At 47.8% G+C, this 22,712-nt stretch overlaps 1 protein-coding gene across 1 annotated transcript in view; it reads right to left on the reverse strand.

Moving 5' to 3' along the window:
• LOC145360427 (transmembrane protein 150A) overlaps window positions 1-22,712 on the reverse strand; it is a 43,434-nt gene extending 20,722 nt beyond the window's left edge. The window contains exon 1 of the mRNA XM_080215633.1: window positions 22,259-22,712. Coding sequence (XP_080071759.1) covers window positions 22,259-22,323 — 65 coding nt within the window. The 5' untranslated portion in view covers window positions 22,324-22,712. The remainder of the gene's footprint in view (window positions 1-22,258) is intronic.

The raw sequence follows: 22,712 nt of genomic DNA on the forward strand, positions 1-22,712 counted from the left end.
GAATGGGCTCTTAATTGAAGGGAGAGACATTAGGAAGGGAAAAGAGGGTTATAAAAGGAGTGTTAAAGGATGAGGGAGAAGTGGAGAAGTGTTTACATCAGGAATCGATTGATTCCAGAGATGAGGGGTTTGTCGTGTGAAGAGAGATTGAACGGTTTAGGCCGATACTCTCTGGAATTTAGAAGAATGAGGGGAGATCAGATTGAGGTACACAAGATGATAAAAGGTCTGGATAAAGTAGGCGTGGAGCGGATGCTTCCTCTTGTGGGACATTCTAGGGCGAGAGGTCATAGTCTTAGGATAAGGGATAGGAAATTTAAAACAGAGTTGAGGAGAAACTACTTCTCCCAAAGGGTTGTGAATCTATGGAAGTCGCTGCCCCAAAGTGCGGTGGATGCTGGGACAGTGAGTAAAATTAAGGAGGAGTTAGACAGATTTTTAATGGGTTGAAGGGTTTTGGGGAGAAGGCAGGAAGATGGGGATGAGGAGCATATCAGCCATGATCGAATGGCAGAGTGGACTCGATGGGCCGAATGGCCTAATTCTGCTCCTATATCTTATGACTTTATGAATTACAGAATTTAATCTGAAGTTGCCGGTAACAGGACAAAGCAAGAGGGTGGAGGCAGGGACTGGAGGGGTAATGAGTTTAACTGTGGGCGGGCGGAGGGGTCTAGGGCTGATGGAGACAGGGAGGGGAGCGTGTGACAATGTGGCCCCTGATCATGTGCTAAACTGAACCTGGTGCAGCCAATCAGCTGCTTCCCTGACTGCGAATCACATCCGCCCAGATTGCCTCCATTCCTGTCGCTGTCTCGACTGGCCGGCAGACCAGGCCGTGAGCTGCTTATTAGGAATGCAGGAAGAGGAGGAGGCCATTCAGCCCCTCGAGTCTCTGACCAGCGTCCAGTGAGCTCATGGCAAAGTCAATTACAGAGAGGAGACGAGAGGCTAGTGATGTGTTAACAGGAATCTGAGTTATGAGGAGACTGGTGTGGCTCAAACTTTCCAGCCTTGACAGATCTCTGAGGGGTCACCTCAGAGACAGTTAGAAAAAATAAAATACTTTATATTAAACTACACCTTCTGAAAAAGGGAAGGATGCAAAATAGTATTAGATACATTTATTGGGAACTTCCATGAATTTAGAACAGATGAATGTGCTTTTTTTTAATCCATTCATGGGACATGGGCATCGCTGGCTGGGCCAGTATTTATTGCCCATCCCTATTTGCCCTTGAAGGCAGTTGAGAGTCAACCACATTGCTGTGGCTCTGGAGTCACATATAGGCCAGACCAATAAGGATGGCAGATTTCCTCCTCTAAAGGGACATTAGTGAAATAGATGAGTTTTTCTGACAATTGACAATGGTTTCAAGATCATCAGTAGATTCTTAATTCCAGATTTTTAAAAACTGAATTCAAATTTCACCATCTGCTGTGGTGGGATTTCGAACCTGGGTCTTTAGCTGAGTTTCTAGATTCATAATTTAACAATAATATCATGAGCCATCGCCTTCCCATAGGAAATTCACCTCCGGAAGCACATCCTTCCTCAAAACTGGAGATCTGGTCTCACCAACACTCTATATAATTGCAACAACACTTCTCTACTCCAATCCTTTTCCCGATAAATGCTAACATCCTATTTGCCTTTTTCATTACATGCTGCACCTGCATACCAACCTTCCGCGATTCATGAACGTGGACACCCAAATCCTTCTGCCCAGAAACATTTTGAATCTGCTCTCCATTTAGGTAATAATTAAAGCTAACAGGGAAGGATAAAGCAGGATAGAGATACAAGCACTGATAACTAGCATTGTAACTGGAACGGACAAAGCATACAACCACAAGAGTAAACCAGCAAATAGGTCAAAGTAAGGAAATATGATAATAAGACAGAATTAAAGACTCATTAGCTGAATGAATGAAGCATTTGTAACAAAAGGATGAATTGATAGCTCAAATAGAAATACATGAGGATGATGTGATGGGCGTTACAGAGGGGGCATTGCAAGGTGACCAAGGCTGGAAGCTGAATATTTGAGGTTATCCAATATGGGAAGGAAGGGAAAGGAGGTGGGGTGGCTCTGTTAATAAAGGGTGCAATCAATACAATGGTGAGAAATAATGTTGGCTCGGAAGGTGAAAATGCAGAATTAAGAAAAGATTTACCAGGATGTTTCCTGGTATGGAGGGCATTAGTTATGAGGAGAGGTTGGAGAAAGTTGGTTTGTTCTCACTGGAACGACAGAGGTTGAGGGGAGACCTGATAGAAATCTGCAAGATTATGAGGGACATGGACAGAGTGGATAGTCAGAAGCTTTTTCCCAGGGTGGAAGAGTCAATTACTAGGGGGCACAGGTTTAAAGTGCAAGGGGCAAGGTTTAAAGGAGACGTACAAGGCAGGTTGTTTACACAGAGGGCGATGGGTGCCTGGATCTCACTGCCTGGGAGGTAGTGAAGCAGACACAATAGTGAGTTTTAAAGTGCGTCTGAACAAATACATGAATAGGACGGGAATGGAGGGAAATTGCCCCCGGAAGGGTAGGGGGTTTTAGTTCAGTCAGGCAGCATGGCTGGTGCAGGCTTGGGGGGGCTGAAGAGCCTGTTCCTGTGCTGTAATTTTCTTTGATCTTTGTTCTAATTTGGCTGGAGATAAGGTATAGCTCGGGAATAAGTCACTGGAGATAAATAGGCTCCCGTAACAATAGCTATGCTGTCAAACTGGATATAATCTCAGAAATAGTGGGGGCTTCAAAGAAAGGTACCACGATAATCATGGGCAATTTCCATCATCAAATAGATTGGACTAATCAACTTGACAAAAGTAGCCTGGAGGATGAGTTTATAGTTGTGTTCATGACAGATTCTTAGAATAATACATTCTGGAACCAACCAGGGACAGGCTATTTCAGACTTAGCAAATTCTGGTAAGTGGAGTTTGGTGAGAGAAGTAGAAAAAACAGAATATTATTTAAATAGTGAGAGATTACAGAATGCAAATTACAGAGGGATCTGGGTGTCCTTGTACATGAATCACAAAAAATGTCTGAATGCAGGTAAGGTAAATAATTAGGAAGGCAAATGGAATGTTGTCCTTTATCACAAGAGGGGTGGAGTGTAAAGTCTTGCTACAACTGAATAGGATGTTGGTGAGGCCACACCTAAAGTGCTGTGTACGACTTTAATCTCCTTACTTAAAGAGGAATAGCTTGGGGACAGATCAGAGAAGGTTTGCTGGGCCTTTTCCTAGGGGGATGTCGTATGAGGAGAGGTTGAGCACTTCGGGGTCTGTACTCATTGGATGAGAGGCCATCTTGCCGAAACATGGGTGATTGTGGATGGGGGAGGGGGTGCTTTGACAAGGTCGATGTTGACAGGATGCGGGGCAATTTCCTAGAGGGGGAGTGAAGCATTAGAGGGGGAGACGTTTCAGAATAAGATGGAGCTGAGGAGGAATTTCTTCTCTCAGAGAGCAATGGAGGCCAAGTCATTGAATATATTTAAAGCTAGGGGATAGAAAAATGTTTGACCTACAAGGGTTATGGGGAGGAGGAGATGTCAGTGGGTGCAAGAAATGGAGTTGAGGCCATGAGCAGATCAGCGATGATCTTATTAATTGGCATGGCATTTTTGAGGGGCCACACAGCCTACTCCTGCTCCTATTTCTTATATCCTTATGGTTTTAAGTGGACAATTTTGTTAGCCGCAATGTTTTGTCAGGTGCCCCACGTGGGAAAAATCTCCCTTCAGATTGTTAATAATACAGTATCTTGCTGGAGAAAAAGTACATGTTATTATTTTTCAAGGTAAGGATACAAACATGAGTGTTCCAACCACGCCAGTCAAGGCAACAATGTTAACAAGAAAACTTTTTTGCTGGGCTGTACGCCTCGAATCTGGATTGCGATAAACAGCGAACACTGTGCAGAAAAACAGAAAGCTTGGAGTCCTGTAGGCCGCAGTTTGGTTGAGGGCCTGCTTTGCCCCATCACAAGGACTGACCCTCCGGCGTGGTACTGAGAGAGTGCTGCACTATCCAATGGGCCTGCTCAAACCAAAGACCCGATTAGCTGGTGGCAAAAATATCCCACGTCCCATCCGATATTAATCACTCACCTAAAAAACCCAGTTCTTATCACTCACTGCTGATTTGATTTGATTTATTATTGTCACATGTATTTGTATACAGTGAAAAGCATTGTTTCTTGTACGTTATACAGACAAAGCATACCATTCATAGAGAAGGAAAGAAGAGAGTGCAGAATGTAGAATTACAGTTATAGCCAGGGTGTAGAGAAAGGTCAACTTAGGGTAAGATAGGTCCATTCGAAAGTCTGATGGCAGCAGGGAAGAAGAAGCTGTTCTTGAGTCAGTTGATACGTGACCTCAGATTCTTGTATCATTTTCCTAAAGGAAGCAGGTGGAAGAGAGAATGTCTGGGGTGCGTGGGATCCTTAAATGTGCTGGCTGCTTTGCCGAGACAGCAGGAAGCGTAGACAGAGTCAATGGATGGGAGTCAACGGTCTGCATGATGGGATCTTACTGTGCACAGATTGCTTGCCAAGTTTCCTACATTCCAAAAAGAATGACTATGCTTCAGAAAGGCAGGTGGGGTGGGGGGGAGTGGTGTTTTAAAGCATTTTCCTTACCGAAGAACTATAATAGAAAGTTTCAGACAATTACGGCTAATAAATATCTCCATTGCAATCTTAAAAACATACTTTGATCCAGAGTGAAAACAGTTAAGTGGTTTGATGTTCAATGTTTCCCCCGATGTTGCTCCTGTGAAACACCTCAGAGTGTTTTAAACGTGAACGACACATAGAAACACAGAGAGTAGGAGCAGGAGGAGGCCATTTGGCCCTTTGAGCTTGCTCTGCCATTCATTATGATCATGGCTGATTGTCCAACTCAAAAGCCGGATCCTGCCTTCCCCCTATATCCACTGATCTCCGTTTATCCCAAGAGTTATATCTCCAAAGATATTGAAGAGGAACTTCTTCATCCAAAGGGTTGTGAATCTGTGGAATTCCCTGCCCAGTTGAGGCTACCTCATTGAATGTTTTTAAAGCAAGGATAGATAAATTTTTGAACCATAGAGGAATTAAGGATTATGGTGAGCGGGCGGCTAAGTGAAGCTGAATCTACAAAAAGATCAGCCACGATCTTATTGAATGGTGGAGCAGGCTCGAGGGGCCAAATGGCCTACTCCTGCTCCTTATAAAGTTTATTTATTAGTTACAAGTAGGCTTACATTAACACTGCAATGAAGTTACTGTGAAAATCCCTTAGTCGCCTGTTTGGGTAGAATCGGAGCATCCCTACAGTGCAGAAGGAGGCCATTCGGCCCATCAAGTCTGCACCGTCAACAATCCCACCTAATCTGTATCCCCATAACCCCACACATTACCCCACTCATCCCTCTAACCTACGCATCCCGGGCCAATAAGGGTCAACTTTAGCAGGGCCAATCCACCTAAACCCACACATCTTTGGACTGTGGGAGGAAACTGGAGCAACCCACACAGAAACGAGGAGAATGTGCAGACTCCACATAGACGTGACCCAAGCCAGGAATCAAACCCAGGTCCTGGCACTGTAAGGCAGCAGTGCTAAGCACTGTGGCGCCCCACGATAGATAAACACAAGCCATCGCTTGATGGGATACGGCTGGCATGGACAATCTGATGAAACAGGAGAATTTGTGGGTCGTTCCAGATAGGAATGGAGATGGCTGCATGTGACATAAAAGGCCTCATTCTCTTGTCTGCCTGGGGCTCTATGGTAAGCTGCCACTCGTTGTAGTATCTAACGGGCTGGAGAATCATTTAGTCACTGATGTGCTGCAAATATATCTTGTTCCAGCTACTGATGCAATGGCCATGAACTTCCTCATTGAAACATACAGTGAGTGAAGTGACACAGAGCTTCCAGAATCACTTTGATACATTGCAATATGAAAGTCTCTTTTATTCCCAATCGAATCCTCATCTGCTTCTCTCTTCCAAGAAGCTGGTTATTCTAAGGCTGTTTTCCCTGTTATTTATAACCCACTTAAAGTTGACTGTAGGTTCAACCTTAAAGGGGCAGCTTATCTTCCTCCCTCAGCCCTCAGGATGTATGATGAAAGTTGAAGGTCCGATACTATCTGTAGTCTGTGCCTGCGTGCAGCACATCCTGGACAATATTCAGGCTTGGGCTAACAAATAGCAAATGACTTCTGTGCCACCCAAGGGCCAGACAATGACCACCTCAAACAAGAGTTGCAGAGGCAAGGAGATGGTGGTGCAGTGGTACTGTCGCTGGTAATCGAGAGATCCAGGGTAACGCTCTGGGTTCAAATCCCACCAGATGGGTGAAATCTAAATTCAATTTTCCCCCGGAGTGGAGGAGGATGAGGCGGTGACCTTACAGAGGTTTATAAAACCGTGAAGGACAGAGGTAAGGTGAATAGCCCAGTGTCTTTGCCCCAGGGTTAGGGGAGTCCAAAACTAGAGGGCAAAGGTTTAAGATGAGAGGAGAAAGATTTAAAGAGGCAACTTCTTCATTCAGAGGGTGGTGTGTGTATGGAAGAGGAGGTGGACGAGGCGGGTACAATTACAGCATTTAAAAGACATTTGGACAGTGTAATAACTTTAATTAGGTGATTGAGGTAGGCCTATTAGAATATGAACTCCCTGGTTAAGGGCCAAATTGATGGGCCAATCATGGAGCCTCTTGCTTTGTATTTAACCAGGCGTGTCAGTTCCGCTGGCACTCCAAGTGTGGACTGCTAACTGAAAACACTCTTACACTGTTGTCAGACTTGTAAATAAAGGGATTTTGGTGAAGGGACTTCTGCCTCCGTGGACTTATTACAGACAGGTATGTGGAAGGGAAAGGTTTAGAGGAATATGGGCCCAACGCAGGCAAATGGGACTAGTTCAGTTTGGGAAACATGGTCGGCACGGATGAGTTGGGCCGAAGGGCCTGTTTCTGTGCTGGATGTCTCTATGACTCTGACTCTAATACAAATCTGGAATGAAAAGTCTCCCGATGATCATGAAACCAATGTCCTTTAGGGAAGGAAATCAGTTGTCCTTACCTGGTCTGGCCTACATGTGACTCCAGAGCCACAGCAATGTGGTTGACTCTGAAATACCCTCAGAAATGGCCAATAAATGCCAGCGATGCCCACATCCCGTAAACAAATTAAAAAAGAATGTAACCATTACCAGCACTGAATCCCCCATTATTTCCATCCTAAAGGTTACCATTGGCCAGAAACTGAACTGGGCCAGCCATACAAATACTATGGCCTTAAGATCATCTCCCCAAAGCCTGTCCATTATCTACAAAACCAGGATGGGTGCAACTCCAATAACACTCAACAAGCTCAACACCATCCAGGACAAAGCAGCCCGCTTGATTCACACCCTATTCAACATTTTAAACATGCACTCCTTCCAGCACTGACGCACAGAGGCAGCAATGTGTACCATCTACAAGAAACTTGCCAAAGTTCCTTCAACAAAACCCTCCAAACCCATAGCCACTACCATCTAGAAGGACAAGGGCAGCAGATACTTGGTGACACCATCATCTGCAAGTTCCCCTCCAAGTCACTCACCATCCTGACTCGGAAATGTATCACCGTTCCTTCACTGTCACTGGGTCAAAAACCTGGAACGCCCTCCCTAACAGCACTGTGGGTGTACCTACATCACATGGACTGTGGTGGTTCAAGAAGGCGGTTCCAACTATCTCTCGCTACCCCTCTTCTTCTGCTATATTCTCTCCCCCTCAGGAATGGGCAATAAACTGGGCGGCACGGTGGTGCAGTGGTTAGCCCTGCTGCCTCACAGCGCTAGGGACACAGGTTCAATTCCGGCCTCGGCTCACAAGATGTGTGGAGTTTGCACATTATCCCCATGTCTGCTTGGGTTTCCTCCAGATGCTCCAGTTTCCTCCCACAATCCAAAGACGTGCAAGTTGGGTTAATTGGCCAAGTTAAATTGCCCCTTAATGTCAGGGGGAGTAGCAGAGTGGATGCCTGGGGTTGCGGGGATAGGGCCTTGGGTGGGATTGCTGTTGGTGCAGGCTCGATGGGCCGAATGGCCTCCTTCTGGACAGTAAGGATTTGAAGTTTTAAGTGAGGCCCGACCAGTGAGGCCCAAATCCCATGAACAAATCATCAAACGATTAAAACCTCGAATAAATAAAAAATTAAAAGCTTTAATAACTGATAGTTATACATGATAAGGCAAGGAGAATGGAGAGAATGCATCTCTCTAACATACCTTAGCCACTCCAGTTCAGAGTTAAGGTAACACAGACCTGGGTACACCAAACAGTATAATTTGGACTCTGCCCATAACTCAGTTGTCAAGCATCAGGTGACACAGTGGTTAGCACTGTTGCCTCACAGCACCAAGAACCCGGGTTCAATTCCCAACTTGGGTCACTGTCTGTGCAAAGTCTGCACGTTCTCCCCATGTCTGCGTGGGTTTCCTCCAGGTGCTCTGGTTTCCTCCCACAGTCCGAAAGACAGGCTGGTTAGGTGCTAAATTCTCGCTCAGTGTACCCAAAAGCCGGAGTGTGGCGACTAGAGGATTTTCACAGTAACTTCATTGCAGTGTTGATGCAAGCCTACTTGTGATATTAATAAATAAACTTTAAATTTTTATAAAGTGCTGGTCTGGTCACGACTAGAACACTGGGTTCAATTCTGGTCAGCGCACTTCAGGGAGGATGTGAGTGAGGATCCTCAAGAGGGGCGCGGAGGAGATTGGTCTGATTGGTTCCAGGGATGAGGGGTCTTATCTCGAGGTTCGAGAGGCTGAGGTTGTTCTGCCTGGAGTAAAGGCAACTGAGGGGAGATTCGATCGAGATGTACAAGATTAACATCAACAGAGAAAAACTGTTCGCAATGGCTGACCTTTCAAGGACCTGGGGCACAAATTTCAGACTTTGGACGAGAGGTGTCAAGGGGGGAATCTGAGGAAGAACTTTTTTTTAATCAGTAAGTGTAATGAGCTGCAACTCCCTGCCCCAGAGGGTGATGGAAGTGGAGATGATGAATGACTTCAAAAAGAAATTGAGTGGGGGCACTTAATATGGAGATAGAGCGGGAATGTGGGATTGTCTGGATTGCTCTCCAGAGAGCTGGCATGCGCTCGCTGGGACGAATGGCCTCCTTCTGTGCCATTATGACTATGGCCCCCTCCCCACCGTGGTAGGCACCCCAATGGCAGCAAGCCAGCCAGAAGTCCATTAACCTCAGCAGGGCTGGAATATCCCATCGGTGGACGGGAATGGGAAATCCTAGCCTATGATTCTGGCGATACCATCACAAGATCACCGACTGTCATGCCCATGCACTCCCATCTTGCCTTCCTGTTGGTGAACCCTTCATTCACCGATTGGATGATTTGTTGATCCCCAGCCTTTCCCCCCCAAGTCTCGCTATAACTTGTAAAACCCAAAGTACTCAAAGAGAAAGTAAAATAGAATGTTCATAGAATCCCTACAGTACAGAAGGAGGCCATTCGGCCCACTGAGTCTGTACCAACCACAATCCCACCCAGATCCTATTCCCCTAACCCCACATATTTACCCTAGCTGGTCCCCCTGACACTAAGGGGCAATTTAGCATGGCCAATCCACCTAATCTACATATCTTTGGACTATGGGAGGAAATCGGAGCACCCGGAGGAAACCCACGCAGACACGGGGAGAATGTGCAAACTCTAGACAGGCAGTGACCCGAGGCTGGAATTGAACCAGGGTCCCTGGCGCAGTCCCTGTGAGGCAGCAGTGCTAACCAAAAATATCACCTTTGTTTCGTGCCTCCATTTTCCTTGCCCCTCCCCCTCTCAGCGGTGTCCTGGAAAATTGGGATTTAATCCCTGGAGATTCCCAGACAATCTTGGGAAGGGAGTGGGGGGAGGTGCGGAGGTGGGGAGCTGAGGTGGTTGAGGCCACAGCTCAAGTGTTAATAGACACAGCATCTGCGCCTCTCCCACTCCAGCGGCCTTTGCAGGCCTCACTCCGATGAAGGCCGAGAACAAACAGAAATCTGTTAAAGCGTCTCGGCGGAACGAATTGGACAACCCGTTGCGAGCACGTCCTTATCCAGCAGATAAAAGGGCCTGTGTTTTCATAACATGAAGAATTAATCTGCTACCCTGGCCTCGCTCGACAATTTCACTGCAGCCTGACTAGAGAGAAAATGTCAACAAAACAGAAACCTCAGGCAGCAAGAACCAGAGAAAGTCTACAGCGCAGAAAGAGGCCATTCAGCCCATTTGGCTCTCACCCCACCCCCCTCCCTCCAGATATAAGGAAGGGAAGCGGGGAAGGCAAACGAAAGGAAAGATTGGCACCAGTGTCTTTTCCCCCTTGGTTTGTGTGACAGATACAAGGAAAATAAAGTGGCTGTTTCTTAAAGGGACAGAGCGCATGTACTTTAGAATTTTAGAATTAAAATTGGGCTCACGTCCTGCCATGGAGGGTCTGCTTTAATGTCACCCAACGCACATGATTTAAATCAAAACTGCGCCAAGGCTCGCCCCCACATTCAATATTTATGCAGTCTCACCCACTGGGGCAATTTTCCTCTCCTGCCCACCATTGTAGCTGGCTGGGGAGATGGGGGGAGGAACCTTAGGAAGGTGCATTGACCTCAGGGGTGGGATTTTTCAGTTTTGAAGCGATATGATTGCCAACTGACCCTCAGCACCCCCCACGTCTCCCGCTCAGGGTTCAAGCAACAACGTCTCTAACAGACAGGGAATGGGGTCAAACCTACAGCTCCCCCCCCCTCAACACACCCCGCCCACCCCTCCTCCAAGAGGGCCAAGAGGTCACAGGTATAGGTTGAGAGGCGCTACCATGCCTAATCCATCTAACCAGCGCATCTTTCAGGCAGTGGGAGGAAACCCACGCAGACACGGGGAGAAGGTGCAGACTCCACACAGACAAGTGACCCGAGGTCGGGAATTGAACCCGGGTCCCTGGCGCTGTGAGGCAGCAGCGCTAACCACTGTGCCACCATGCCAGACAGCATTTCCCCTCCAGGAACTTGGGCAGATTAATCCCGCTCACACTTCCAGCGAGGGATTGCTGAGGGAGGACAGAACGGTTTTCGGTTAGGAGAAGAGTATGTTTAAAATGTCTTTCAGGAACGGGGAGTGGGAGGAATGCATCCCACAGATTCAGGGGATGGAACTGAAATGAGTGAGGTCTAGATAAGGCTCCAGTGGTAGCACAGAGGAACATTCGATATGAATAAATAGTGCAGTCTCAGGCCACAGGGTTAATCATAAGAACTTAAAAATATTTACTTGCTGGCTGTAGGTGAGGACTGCTGACTGTTCATAGAATAGAATCCCTATAGTGTAGAAGGAGGCCATTTGGCCCATCAAGCCTGAACCGACAACAATCTCACCCAGACCACATCCCCTAACCTGCACATCTTTGGACACTAAGGGGCAATTTAGCATGGCTAATCCATCTAACCTGCACATCTTTGGACACTAAGGAATAATTTAGCATGGCTAATCCACCTAACCTACACATCTTTGGACTGGGGGAGGAAACCGGAGCACTCGGAGGAAACCCACACAGACACCAGGAGAATGTGCAAACTCCACACATATAGTGAACTGAAGCCAGGATTGAACCCAGGTCCTTGGCGCTGTGAGGCAGCAGTGCTAACCACTGTGCCACCGTGCCTCCCCAAACAGTTGGTGTTGCCAACACTCCAGGATTGGCCTGGAGTCTCCCAGGAATTGAAGATCAGTCTCCGGGACACGGCTGCGTGCAACCCTGGAGAAATATCATCGGGGTATTAAAAAGGATCAATCTGTCTCTGTCATTTCCTTTGAACATTTTTCTTCACTAAATATAACAATGTTGGAAATGGAGGGGGAATGAAAGGCGATTTGGGTGTTAGTCAAACATGATCCAATGGGGTAATGAGTCTTCCTGTTTTCCGATTGGTGTAGGAAGGCTGTGTGTCACATGATCGATGAATTGGCTGATTATGAACATCACGTGATGAATCCAAACCCAGTGAGTCCCAGTGAGGGTGCAGGATGTTATGTTGGATCACACATGAAGGGGATAAGGACACGGGTACCTCCTAAAGGCATTTCTCAGCATCACTGCTTTGTGCAAACTGGTTCCCGATGATGAGATTATAGAAATATTTTAAATGTGCCAGCATTGGAATGCTGAGGTTCAGGTTCCACCTGGGCTGTTTGATGTATAGACTCTTACGGGACATCTGATCTAGCTGGGCCTGTCCTATCCCTGCCTGGGCTGGTTTACTAACATTCCACAATTCTTCGACGAAGAGGGAGAAATAGTTGCTGCACTTTTATTACAGAGGGGGCGCAGGCGGAGGCCATTTGGTCCATTGTATCCCTGCCAGTGTCTTTGATGGAATTTTCCAATGGATATCCATAACCTGCTCTTTCCTTTCACAGCCCAGTCAATCTTTTCCCTTGGGATTTATCCAGTTTCCCCTCCTGAAAATCAATGTCCACCATCCTTTCAGGCAAAGCAATCCAGATCATGTCTGTGTGGAGTTTGCACATTCTCCCAGTGTCTGCCTGGGTTTCCTCCGGGTGCTCCGGTTTCCTCCCACAGTCCAAAGATGTGCAGGTTAGGTTGATTGGCCATGCTAAAAAACATTGCCCCTTAGTGTCCTGAGATGAGTAGGTTAGAGGGATTAGTGGGTAAAATATGTAGGGATATTGGGGTGAGGCCTGCGTGGATTGTGGTCGGTGCAGACTCGATGGGCTGAATGGCCTCTTTCTGCACTGTAGGGTTCTATGATTCTATGATCATAACATCTGTGCCTGCACACAAACATATGAACATACCGAGCGGCCACTGATCCCTTGGGCCTACGACCCCATTCAATAAGACCATGGCTGATCTGTAACCTCAACCCCACATTCCTGCTGACCCCCAATAACCTTTCACCTTCTTGTTAACCAAGAAACTATCTATAATCAAGAATCTAAGAGTTAATGTTCTGGGGACCCGAGTTCGAGTCCCACCACAGCAGATGGTAGAAGTTGAATAAACAAAAATTCAATAAACAAAAATCTGAATTAAAAATCTACTGATGGCCATGAAACTATTGTCAATTGTCAGAAAAACCCATCTGGTTCACTAATGCCCTTTAGGGAAGGAAATCTGCCATCCTTACCCGGTCTGGCCTACATGTGACTCCAGAACCACAGCAACGTGGTTGACTTTCAACTGCCCTCGGGCAACTAGGGATGGGCAATAAGTGCTGGCTCAGTCAGCAACACCCACATCCCATAGAAAAAAAATCTGCCTTAAAAATATTCGAAGACTCTGCTTCCACTGTTTTTGAGGAAGGGAGTTCCAGGGACTCATCACACTCTGAGAAAATAAATATTCTCTTCCTCTCTCTCTTAAATGGGCGACCCCTTATTTTTAAACAGTGACCCCCTTATTCGCTTCTCCCACAAGAAGAAACATCCTCTCCACATTCACCTTGTCTAATACCTCTCAGCATCTTAAAGGCTTCAATCAAATCACCTCTTACTCTTCTAAGCTCCAATGGATACAAACCTAACCTTTCCAACCTTTCCTCGTCAGACAAACTTGCCCATTCCCGGTTTTTGTCTGATAAACCGACACTAAACTGCTTCTAATGCATTGACATCCTTCCTTAAATAAGGAGACCAATACTGTATGCAATACTCCAGATGTGGTCTTACCAATGCCCCTGTACAACTGAAGCATAACCTCCCTACTTTTATATTTATATCCAATTCCTCTCACAATAAACAATAACATTCTATTAGCTTTCCAAATTACCAGCTGTACCTGCACACTAGCCTTTTGTGATTCATGCACTAGGACACCCAGATCCCTCTGCAGCTCAGAGATCTGCGATTTTTCACCATTTAGATAGTGGGCGGAATTTTACTGCCTCACTCGTCCTGAAACCGTAAAATCCTGCATAAAGTCAACGGAGCCTTCCTATTGTCTGCCCCTAGCCCACTTTGATTCGCATGGTGGGCGGAGCGGTAAAATTCCGGCCAATATGTTTTTTCCTGTCAGAATGGACAATTTCACATTTTGCCCACATTATTTTTCATTTACCAGATTACAGTCTGTACCTTAGCAACACTTAATAATGGTTAGCACTGCTGCCTCACAGCACCAGGGACCCGGGTTCAATTCCAGCCTTGGGTCAGTGCCTGTGCAGAGTCTGCACGTTCTCCCCATGTCTGCGTGGGTTTCCACCAGGTGCTCCAGTTTCCTCCCACAGTCTAAAGATGTGCAGGTTAGGTGGATTGGCCATGCTAAATTGCCCCTTGGTGTCCAAAGGTGTGTGGGTTAGGTGGATTGGCCATGCTAAATTGCCCCTTAGTGCCAGGGACCCTAGCAGGATAAATATGTGGGGTTACAGGGATAGAGCCTGGGTGGGCTTGATGGGCCGAATGATCTCCTTCTGCACTGTAGGGATCCTGTGATTCTATGAACTCACTGCATTGAATCAAAATTCCCCTCTCATCTCCGGTTCCTTTGCCAGCCACCTCCAAGATGTGATGCCTCTGTGGTTCAATGAGTCTCACAAGGTCTGGGATTGTGTTAGACTTACTGTTACGTTGGTAATCCCAAGTAATAAAAGGTTGTCCAGCACTAACAACTCTTTTCCGGTTAAATCCATTTGAGAAGTCATTGTTCCCTGTTCTGCTGTCCCTGTGACTTGGCTGCTATGACAACCAATGCATATCCTGTCCACCAGGCCTCTATCACTGTCTGCCACTGGGCAGTGACCAGGAAAGCTGAGGTACCACCCTGACCCACTGTTTCCCCTCCATCTCCCTCCCACTGAACTGCAGCCAGCCTCTGGATTCAGCGCACAGGTACCGGACTCCGCATCCGGCACCCCAAATCCCAAAAGGCCCCAAAGCCGGCAACATTCGAAGCTGGCAATCTGAATTAAAACTTCTTCCTTCTTTATTTTTCATATTTCGTTCAATATATTACAAGTACATGACAGGCTGAGGGCCCAAATTCCATAAAATCCCCAAGTCCAGCACACTCCAGTCCTGGTTATGGGCTCCGGTTCCCACATTCCTTCCTGTTCCTAAGGTACAGACTGATTCCTAGGAGGATTGGACTGACAGGTGACCGAGTCTTATATTCTATGGATTTAACTTGCTGGCGTTCAAAAGAATGAGGTGCGGGGTGTGGGAGGGGGGGAGGAAATCTCATAGAAACCTATAAAATTCCAACAAGACGAGATAGGGTGGATGTAGGAAGGATGGTCCCGATGGTGGGGGAGCCTAGAACCAGGGGTCACAGTCTGAGGATACAGGGCAGGCCATTTAGGACGGAGATGAGAAGAAATTTCTTCCAGCGATGGCCTAGTGGTATTATCGCTAGTTTATTAATCCAGAAACTCAGCTAATGTTCTGGGGACCCGGATTCGAATCCCACCACAGCAGATGGTGGAATTTTAATTGAACAAAAAATATCTGGAATTAAGAATCCACTGATGACCATGAAACCATTGTCGGAAAAACCCATCTGGTTCACTAATGCCCTTTAGGGGAAGGAAATCTGCCATCCTTACCCGGTCTGGCCTACATGTGACTCCAGAGCCACAGTGACTCTCAACTGCCCTCAGGCAACTAGGGATGGGCAATAAATGCTGGCCAGACAGCGACACCCATGTCCCCCGAATGAATCAAAAAATTAAATAAAATTCTAAAGGGTGGATGCAGGAAGGGCGATCCCGAGGGTGAGGGAATCCAGAACCAGAGGTCACAGTTTGAGGATAAGGGGTAAACCATTTAGGATTGATGTGAGGAGAAATTTCTTCACCCAGAGGGTGGTGAATGTGTGGAATTCACTACCACAGAAAGTAGTTGCAGCCAAAACTTTGAATGTTTTCAAGAAGGAGTTAGATATAGCTCTTGGGGTGAAGGGGATATGGGAGGGAAGGCGGAATCAGGCTATTGAGTTGGATGATCAGCCATGATCATAGTGAATGGAGGAACAGTCTGAAAGGGCTGAATGGCCTAATTCTGATCCTATTTCTCTCCCCCCCGCACCCCAACCCAGCCAGTTTTACCTCTCCTCTCTGAAGTCACTGGCTAGTGTTGAGGTACGATTCCGTGGGTGGCAGGTGCCGCCCGAGGCCTCTGGGCCAGACGGGAGCTTGGGCGATCAGTGCAGGTAGGCTTTCTGACTCTCGGGCACACCAGGAACTAACCTCTACTCTCAACTGATAAGAAAAACCACATTTGCAACCACACCTTTAACCAAAACCCTCCCAAAGCACATTGGAGACAAGAAAGTCCTTTTGCTTCTGAAGTTCCATCGCTGTTGTGATATGACAAACATAGAAATATGGAAATCAGAAGCAGGAGGAGGCCATTCAGCCCTTCAGCCTGCTCAGCCATTCATTATGATCATGGCAACTCACATGCGCACAGCAAGATGTCATAGACAGAGACATAATAAAGATCGGATTGACTGAGGCAGTTGGCCAGGACACCAGGAATAACTCCCCCTCCACCCCTACCCCCCTGCTCCTCTTCAAAACAGAGCAGACAGGACTTTGCTTCACTATCAGAAAGACAGCGCTTCCCAACAGTGCAGCACTCCCTCAGAACCACACTGGAGAATTTTGCAGTCAATTCTCTTGAGGGAAAATGGTATCTCCTAACTCTGCAGATCAGCGTGCTACTATCTGAGAACACTCCATTCCCATCACATGCACCCACTCCCCTCCACCCTTATTCCCACAGGATTCATTCGATAGTGATCAGGAAGGCTAAGCAATTGGGTGGGATTCTCCGATTTCATTCGGCCCACCCCCCCCGCAGAGAATTTGACACTCAGCCAACAATTCACTGCAGCCAGACCGGAGAATCCTAGCTGCAGATGAGGTTGGAGGTCTCCGGCATTTATACCTGGCTTATCCAGGGGCACTCTCTCTCTCTGTCTCTCTTGCAGATCTTCGCGCCCATATTTCCCCCTTCGGGGTGAATAGTGGTGGCAGGATTTCCTGAGCTGATTATCAGCCACCAGACCGTGCTGAAGACCCATTCCCGCGGCCAACAAGTCCTGGCATTGGACTCGAACCCAGAGTTTCTGGTCCAGAGATGGAGGGCACTACCCACTGTGCCACAAGCCTCCTCCCAAGGCACTGAACCGTAGAACCATAGAACATTACAGCACAGAAACAGGCCCTTTGGCCCTTCTTGGCTGTGCTGAACCATTTTTCTGCCTAGTCCTGCTGACCTGTACTTGGACCATATCCCTCCACATCCCTCTCATCCATGTACCTGTCCAAGTTTTTCCTTAAATGTTAAAACTGAGCCTGCACTTACCACTTCATCTGGCAGCTCATTCCACACTCCCACCACTTGCTGTGTGAAGAACCCCTCCTCCCAATATTCCCTTTAAACTTTTCCCCCTTCACCCTTAACCCATGTCCTCTAGTTTTTTTCTCCCCTAGCCTCAGTGGAAAAAGCCTGCTTGCATTCACTCTATCTATACCCATCATAATCTTATACACCTCTATGAAATCACCCCTCATTCTTCTACGCTCCAGGGAATAAAGTCCTAAACCTATTCAAGCTTTGAAGGCAAACATTACTTATTGCCGTAGCGACATTCAGTTAGCTTGGCACGGGCCTGGGGCCCAACACAAAGCTTTCCAAAGCCCTGCCAATGCCTGGGGTGGCACGGTGGCACAGTGGTTAGCACTGCTGCCTCAGCGCCAGGGACCCGGGTTCAATTCTGGCCATGGGTGACTGTCCAAGTGGAGTTTGCACATTCTCCCCATGTCTACATGGGTTTCCTCCAGGCGCTCCAGTTTCCTCCCATAGTCCAAAAATATGCGGGTTAGGTGGATTGGCAGTGCCTTAGTGACAGGGGATTAGCAGGTTAAATATGTGAGGTTAAGGGGATAGGGCCTGGGTGGGATTGTTGTAGGTGCAGACTCGATGGGCCGAATGGCCTCCTTCTGCTCTGTGGGGATTCTATGATTCCATGAATTCCACAGGCCTTCCGAGCCTGAATCATGGGAACCGGAGTGACAGCATCGGTGAACCTGCATCCAGTTCATCCAATTAAATCAATTAATCCTTGCTTCAAAGGGAGGGATTAATCTGAAGGGGCTTTGTTCGCAAGGTCAGGAGTGATCCCTTGAACTTGTTCGTATTATCAAATGAGGGCTTCACTGGGAAATGTTGGCCTTTTTTTTGCCCATTAAGGGGCTCGAGAGGGTAAATACTGAGAGGGTTGAAGATTGAAATGAGGAGGAATTTCACCTCTCAGAGGACTGTGAGTCTTTGCAACAGAGAGCTATGAGGGCACAGAATTACAGAAATCCTACACCGCAGAAGGAGGCCATTCAGCCCTTCGGGTCTGCACCAACAACAATTCCACCCAGGCCCTACCCCCTTAACCCCACACATTTACCCTGCTAATCCCCCTGACTAAATAGGGCAATTTACCATGGCCAATCAACCTAACCTGCACATCTTTGGATTGCCTTGTGTATATTTAAGGACAAAATAGATAGATTTTTGATCAGTAAGGGAATCAAGGGGAAAAGGGCAGGACGTGAAAAGTGTCAGATTATTCATGATTCTATTGAATGGCGGAGCAGGTTCGAGGGGCCAACTGGCCTTCTCCTGTTCCTATTTCTTATGATCTTATTTCTAGTTGCCCTCGGGAAGGTGGTGGTGAGCTGCCTTCCTGAGCCGCTGTAGTCCGTGTGGTGGAGGTACACCCACAGTGCTGTTAGGGAGGGAATTCCAGGATTTTGACCCAGCGACAGCGAGGGAATGCCACGGACATTCTCCAGGATAATCTCAGTTTCTGCACCGGAATTATTGCTCGCTCCCTCCTCTGGACACACAGTGGTTAGCACTGCTGGCTCACAGCGCCAAGGAGGCAGGTTCGATTCCCGGCTTGGGTCACTGTCTGTGCAGAGTGCAGGTTAGATGGATTGGCCATGGTAAATGTGCGGGGTTACAGAAATAGGGTGGAGGGATGGGCCTGGGTAAGATGCTCTTTCGGAGAATCGGTGCAGACTCGATGGGCCAAATAGCCTATCAGGCTTTTTAGATTCTTGGAAATATCTACGCTTAAAAAACCTAAAACATTGCATTTGACACAACACTTTGGGAAGAGGCACCTTCGTCAGATATACTCTTCGAAAGACAGCTGACTCTGGCAGGGTGTGAGAGAGGGATGCCCTCTCACAGCCTGGGATCCCGGAGAAGGGGAGACATTGAGAGGAGCTGTGAGCTGATTCACTGGGCGGGAACACTTTGGGATGAGTTGGAAAGCTGGTTTTACACCATCCATTCATGATTTGGATGGAGAATAAAAGTGAGCGGGATATAATGCTGGTGTCACACCCAGTGCCATCTGCTTCCCGAGGGGTGGGTGGGATGATAATCCTTCCCGTGACATTACTCCGGAGGTGAATAACCCTGCGTTAGAAATACGGACTCGTGATTCCCAACTGAGACTCTGTGGAAACCTGTTTATTGGAAAGCATCATTGAATCATAGACTGCCTACAGTGCAGAAGGAGGCCATTCAGCCCATCGAGCCTGCACCAACAGCGATCCCACCCAGATCTTATCCCTGTAAACCTCTGTATTCACTCTGCAAGTTTCCCTGACACAAAGAAGTAATTTAGCACGGCCAATCCCCCAAATCTACACACCTTTGGACATTAAGGGGCAATTTAGCATGGCCAATCCATCTAACCTGCACATCCTGGGACACTAAGTGGCAATTTCGTATGGCTAATCCCCTCAACGACACATCTTGGGACACTAAGGGACAATTTAGCATGGCCAATCCATCTAACCTGCTCATCTTTGGAGCGGGGGAGCACCTGGAAGAAACCCACGCAGATACAGGAAGAACATGCCAACCACAGACAGTGACCCAAGCCAGGAATCGAACCCAGGTCCCTGGCGCTGAGAGGCAGCAGTGCTAATTACTGTGCCACCCCATTTCTTTGGGTTCAATGCCTCTCTGATAAGTGGACCTTTAGTCTCCTATGAGCCGGAGTGTGGCCAATGCGTAGGTAAATGTGGTGGACCTATGCCAAAGGCCGAGCTGTGTATTTCAATATAGTACAGTCTTCAATAGATGGAAGGGGGTAAACCATGCCTAGACAGTGTCACACTGTAAACTAGTGATGAGTAACCGAGGTTGGTGAGTGGGCTCTTTGAGTGGCCCTCCTGCATCTCAATGGGCCACAAGATTGAAACTGGGCTTGTTCACTAACCGTGACCCCATAAATAAGATTAAATACATTTAATACACACCAAATATTTTATAATGAGTTATAGAAAAAGCTTCATCATTTCTATATTAATAGAACTTTCATCATCTTCAAATGGTAAAAACAAAAGAAACACTTTGGACACAGAGGGAGTGCACGTCTCTCACACTCAATGTTGTGAACAATCAGCACACACCTCACTTCACTTGCCCTTGCTTTACAGGTGGTATAGTGTCACACTAACAGTGACCCTAACCAGGATTCGAACCCAGGCCCCTGGCAGTGTGAGGTAGCAGTGCTAACTACTGTCCCACCGTGCTGCCCAAGTCATACCAGTAGGAAAAACTTTACATGAATGGAAAGTGGCAACAGTCAACAAATTGTCCTGTGGAGCCACACTCAGAACACAAATAGGCTGCACCGTTCCCACCACCCCACCCACCCCAGGCAGCAGGTTGACCACCATTGCTGTACGCCATGTTCCTGTACCCAGCTGAACCAAACAGATTCTCTGTAAATACAGGCTTCACATTCAAACCAAAACAGCTGAAATACCCTCCCCCTATTCCCAACTCCCAGCAAAGTCATTTGTTTGAGGTGATACAGTGGTTAGCACTGCTGCCTCACTGCACCAAGGACTCAGGTTCGATTCCAGTCTTAGTGCACTGTCTGTGCGGAGTTTGCACGTTCCCCCCATGTCTGCATGGGTTTCCTCTGGGTGCTCCACTTTTCTCCCACAGTCCAAAAGACGTGCAGGTTAGATGGATTGGCCAGGCTAAATTGCCTTTTAGTGTCAGGGGGACTAGCTAAGGTAAATGCATGGGGTTACGGGGATAGGGCCTGGGTGGGATTGTGGTCGGTGCAGTCTCGATGGGCCGAATGGCCTCCTTCTGCACTGTAGGGAATTCCATGGTTTCAAAGTTTGCTGGAGCCATGGGCCTTCATTGCTGGCTCCAGTCTGTAACACAAGGGAACCGGCATGGAGGGAACCGGCGATTTCTCTGTGGACAGAAAGGATTTGTTTCGTAAGCCGCACATCTTTGTCCGCGACGTGGGCCTAACGCTGAGAACCGGGTGGGAGGATGGCTCGATTTCTTCAATTCGCCTTTCCGTTTCGCAAAACGGGTTCCCCCCCCCAGCCCCCCACGCCCCACCCCCCCACCCCCATCCTCAAAAAACTGGCAACAACCAAGGCCTTCTTCCCGGGTGGTGAACTAGCACGCAGCGATCAATGTTAACCCCGAGTGCTCCAGGAACGGCCAGGACGGGTTTCAAGAGATAATCAGATGTTGCCATTCATTACCCATCGGAGAGGAGGGAGCAGGGGGCCGTGAACTGCACACACACACACACACACACACACACACACACACACACACACACACACACACACACACACACACACACACACACACACACACACCAGTACGGTAAACGTTGTTGGTCCAATGATTTAGGATTGGGGGTAGAATTCTACTCAATTACCCAGGGGTGGGGAGGGGAGGGGAGGGGGTGGTGGTGGATTGGAGGCCCCCTTCGAAAGCCTGAAAAAAAGGCAAAATCCAGCAGGAATAAATGGAAAGGACAGCAAATCTTTTAGATAGGACCAGAAAGTTACTGGTGGGGGGGGAGGAGGAGGAGGTGGGGGAGTCAACAACCATCCGAAGACAGAACTCGCAATGCGAAATTCGACAACAGCCTCCCTGAGATTGAAAGCTCGCAGCTTGAGCAAGACCAGCTCTGGCGAAGAGAAAGATAGAAGTTTCAGAATGGAGCTTCCAGGAAAGAGAGAGAGAGGGGGAAGTTAGGAAACTACAGAAGGAACAATTCAGAGAAAGTTTGGTTTCACGATAAAAAGTGCAAGTGGTGTGAGGGGGAGAGCAGAGAGATGACACGTTCCGATGGGACAAGCGCTGGGTGAGGGTGATGAGAAACTGTTCCTTACACTGTCCAAGTCCCCGCGATGGACACGGCGCTGGCCAGCAGTGGCAGGAATAGCCAACAGCTCATCGTGGCTCCCGAGCCGATCGATTCAAGCACGTCCAACAGCAGTCAGGGTACGCCTCGATCACACTCTCAGAAAGAAACATTGGAGGGGGGAAGGACTCCAGAAGCTTCCCCCCGAAACAGCCGACAGCCCTCTGCAGCCAGAGCCCAGAGCTCAAGTGAATGAATCACACTTTAAAAGCAAGCACACACCCAGAGCAGAGGCAGCACCGGAGTTAGGAGGAAGTGTATGGGTTCTAACTATCACTCCTCTCTCTCTCTCTCGATCTGATTGAACTATTGCAGCAGACTCTCAATCTAATACAGACCCGAGGCTTTCGAAGTGCGGATCACCTGCTCTGACAGACACTCAGTGCTTCCAACTCTTGGAAAAATCTAACGCCACATCCAAC

The sequence above is a fragment of the Carcharhinus amblyrhynchos genome, chromosome 31 (genome assembly GCF_965287045.1).
Source record: "Carcharhinus amblyrhynchos chromosome 31, sCarAmb.v2.hapA, whole genome shotgun sequence".
In the NCBI taxonomy this organism is placed as follows: Eukaryota; Metazoa; Chordata; class Chondrichthyes; order Carcharhiniformes; family Carcharhinidae; genus Carcharhinus; species Carcharhinus amblyrhynchos.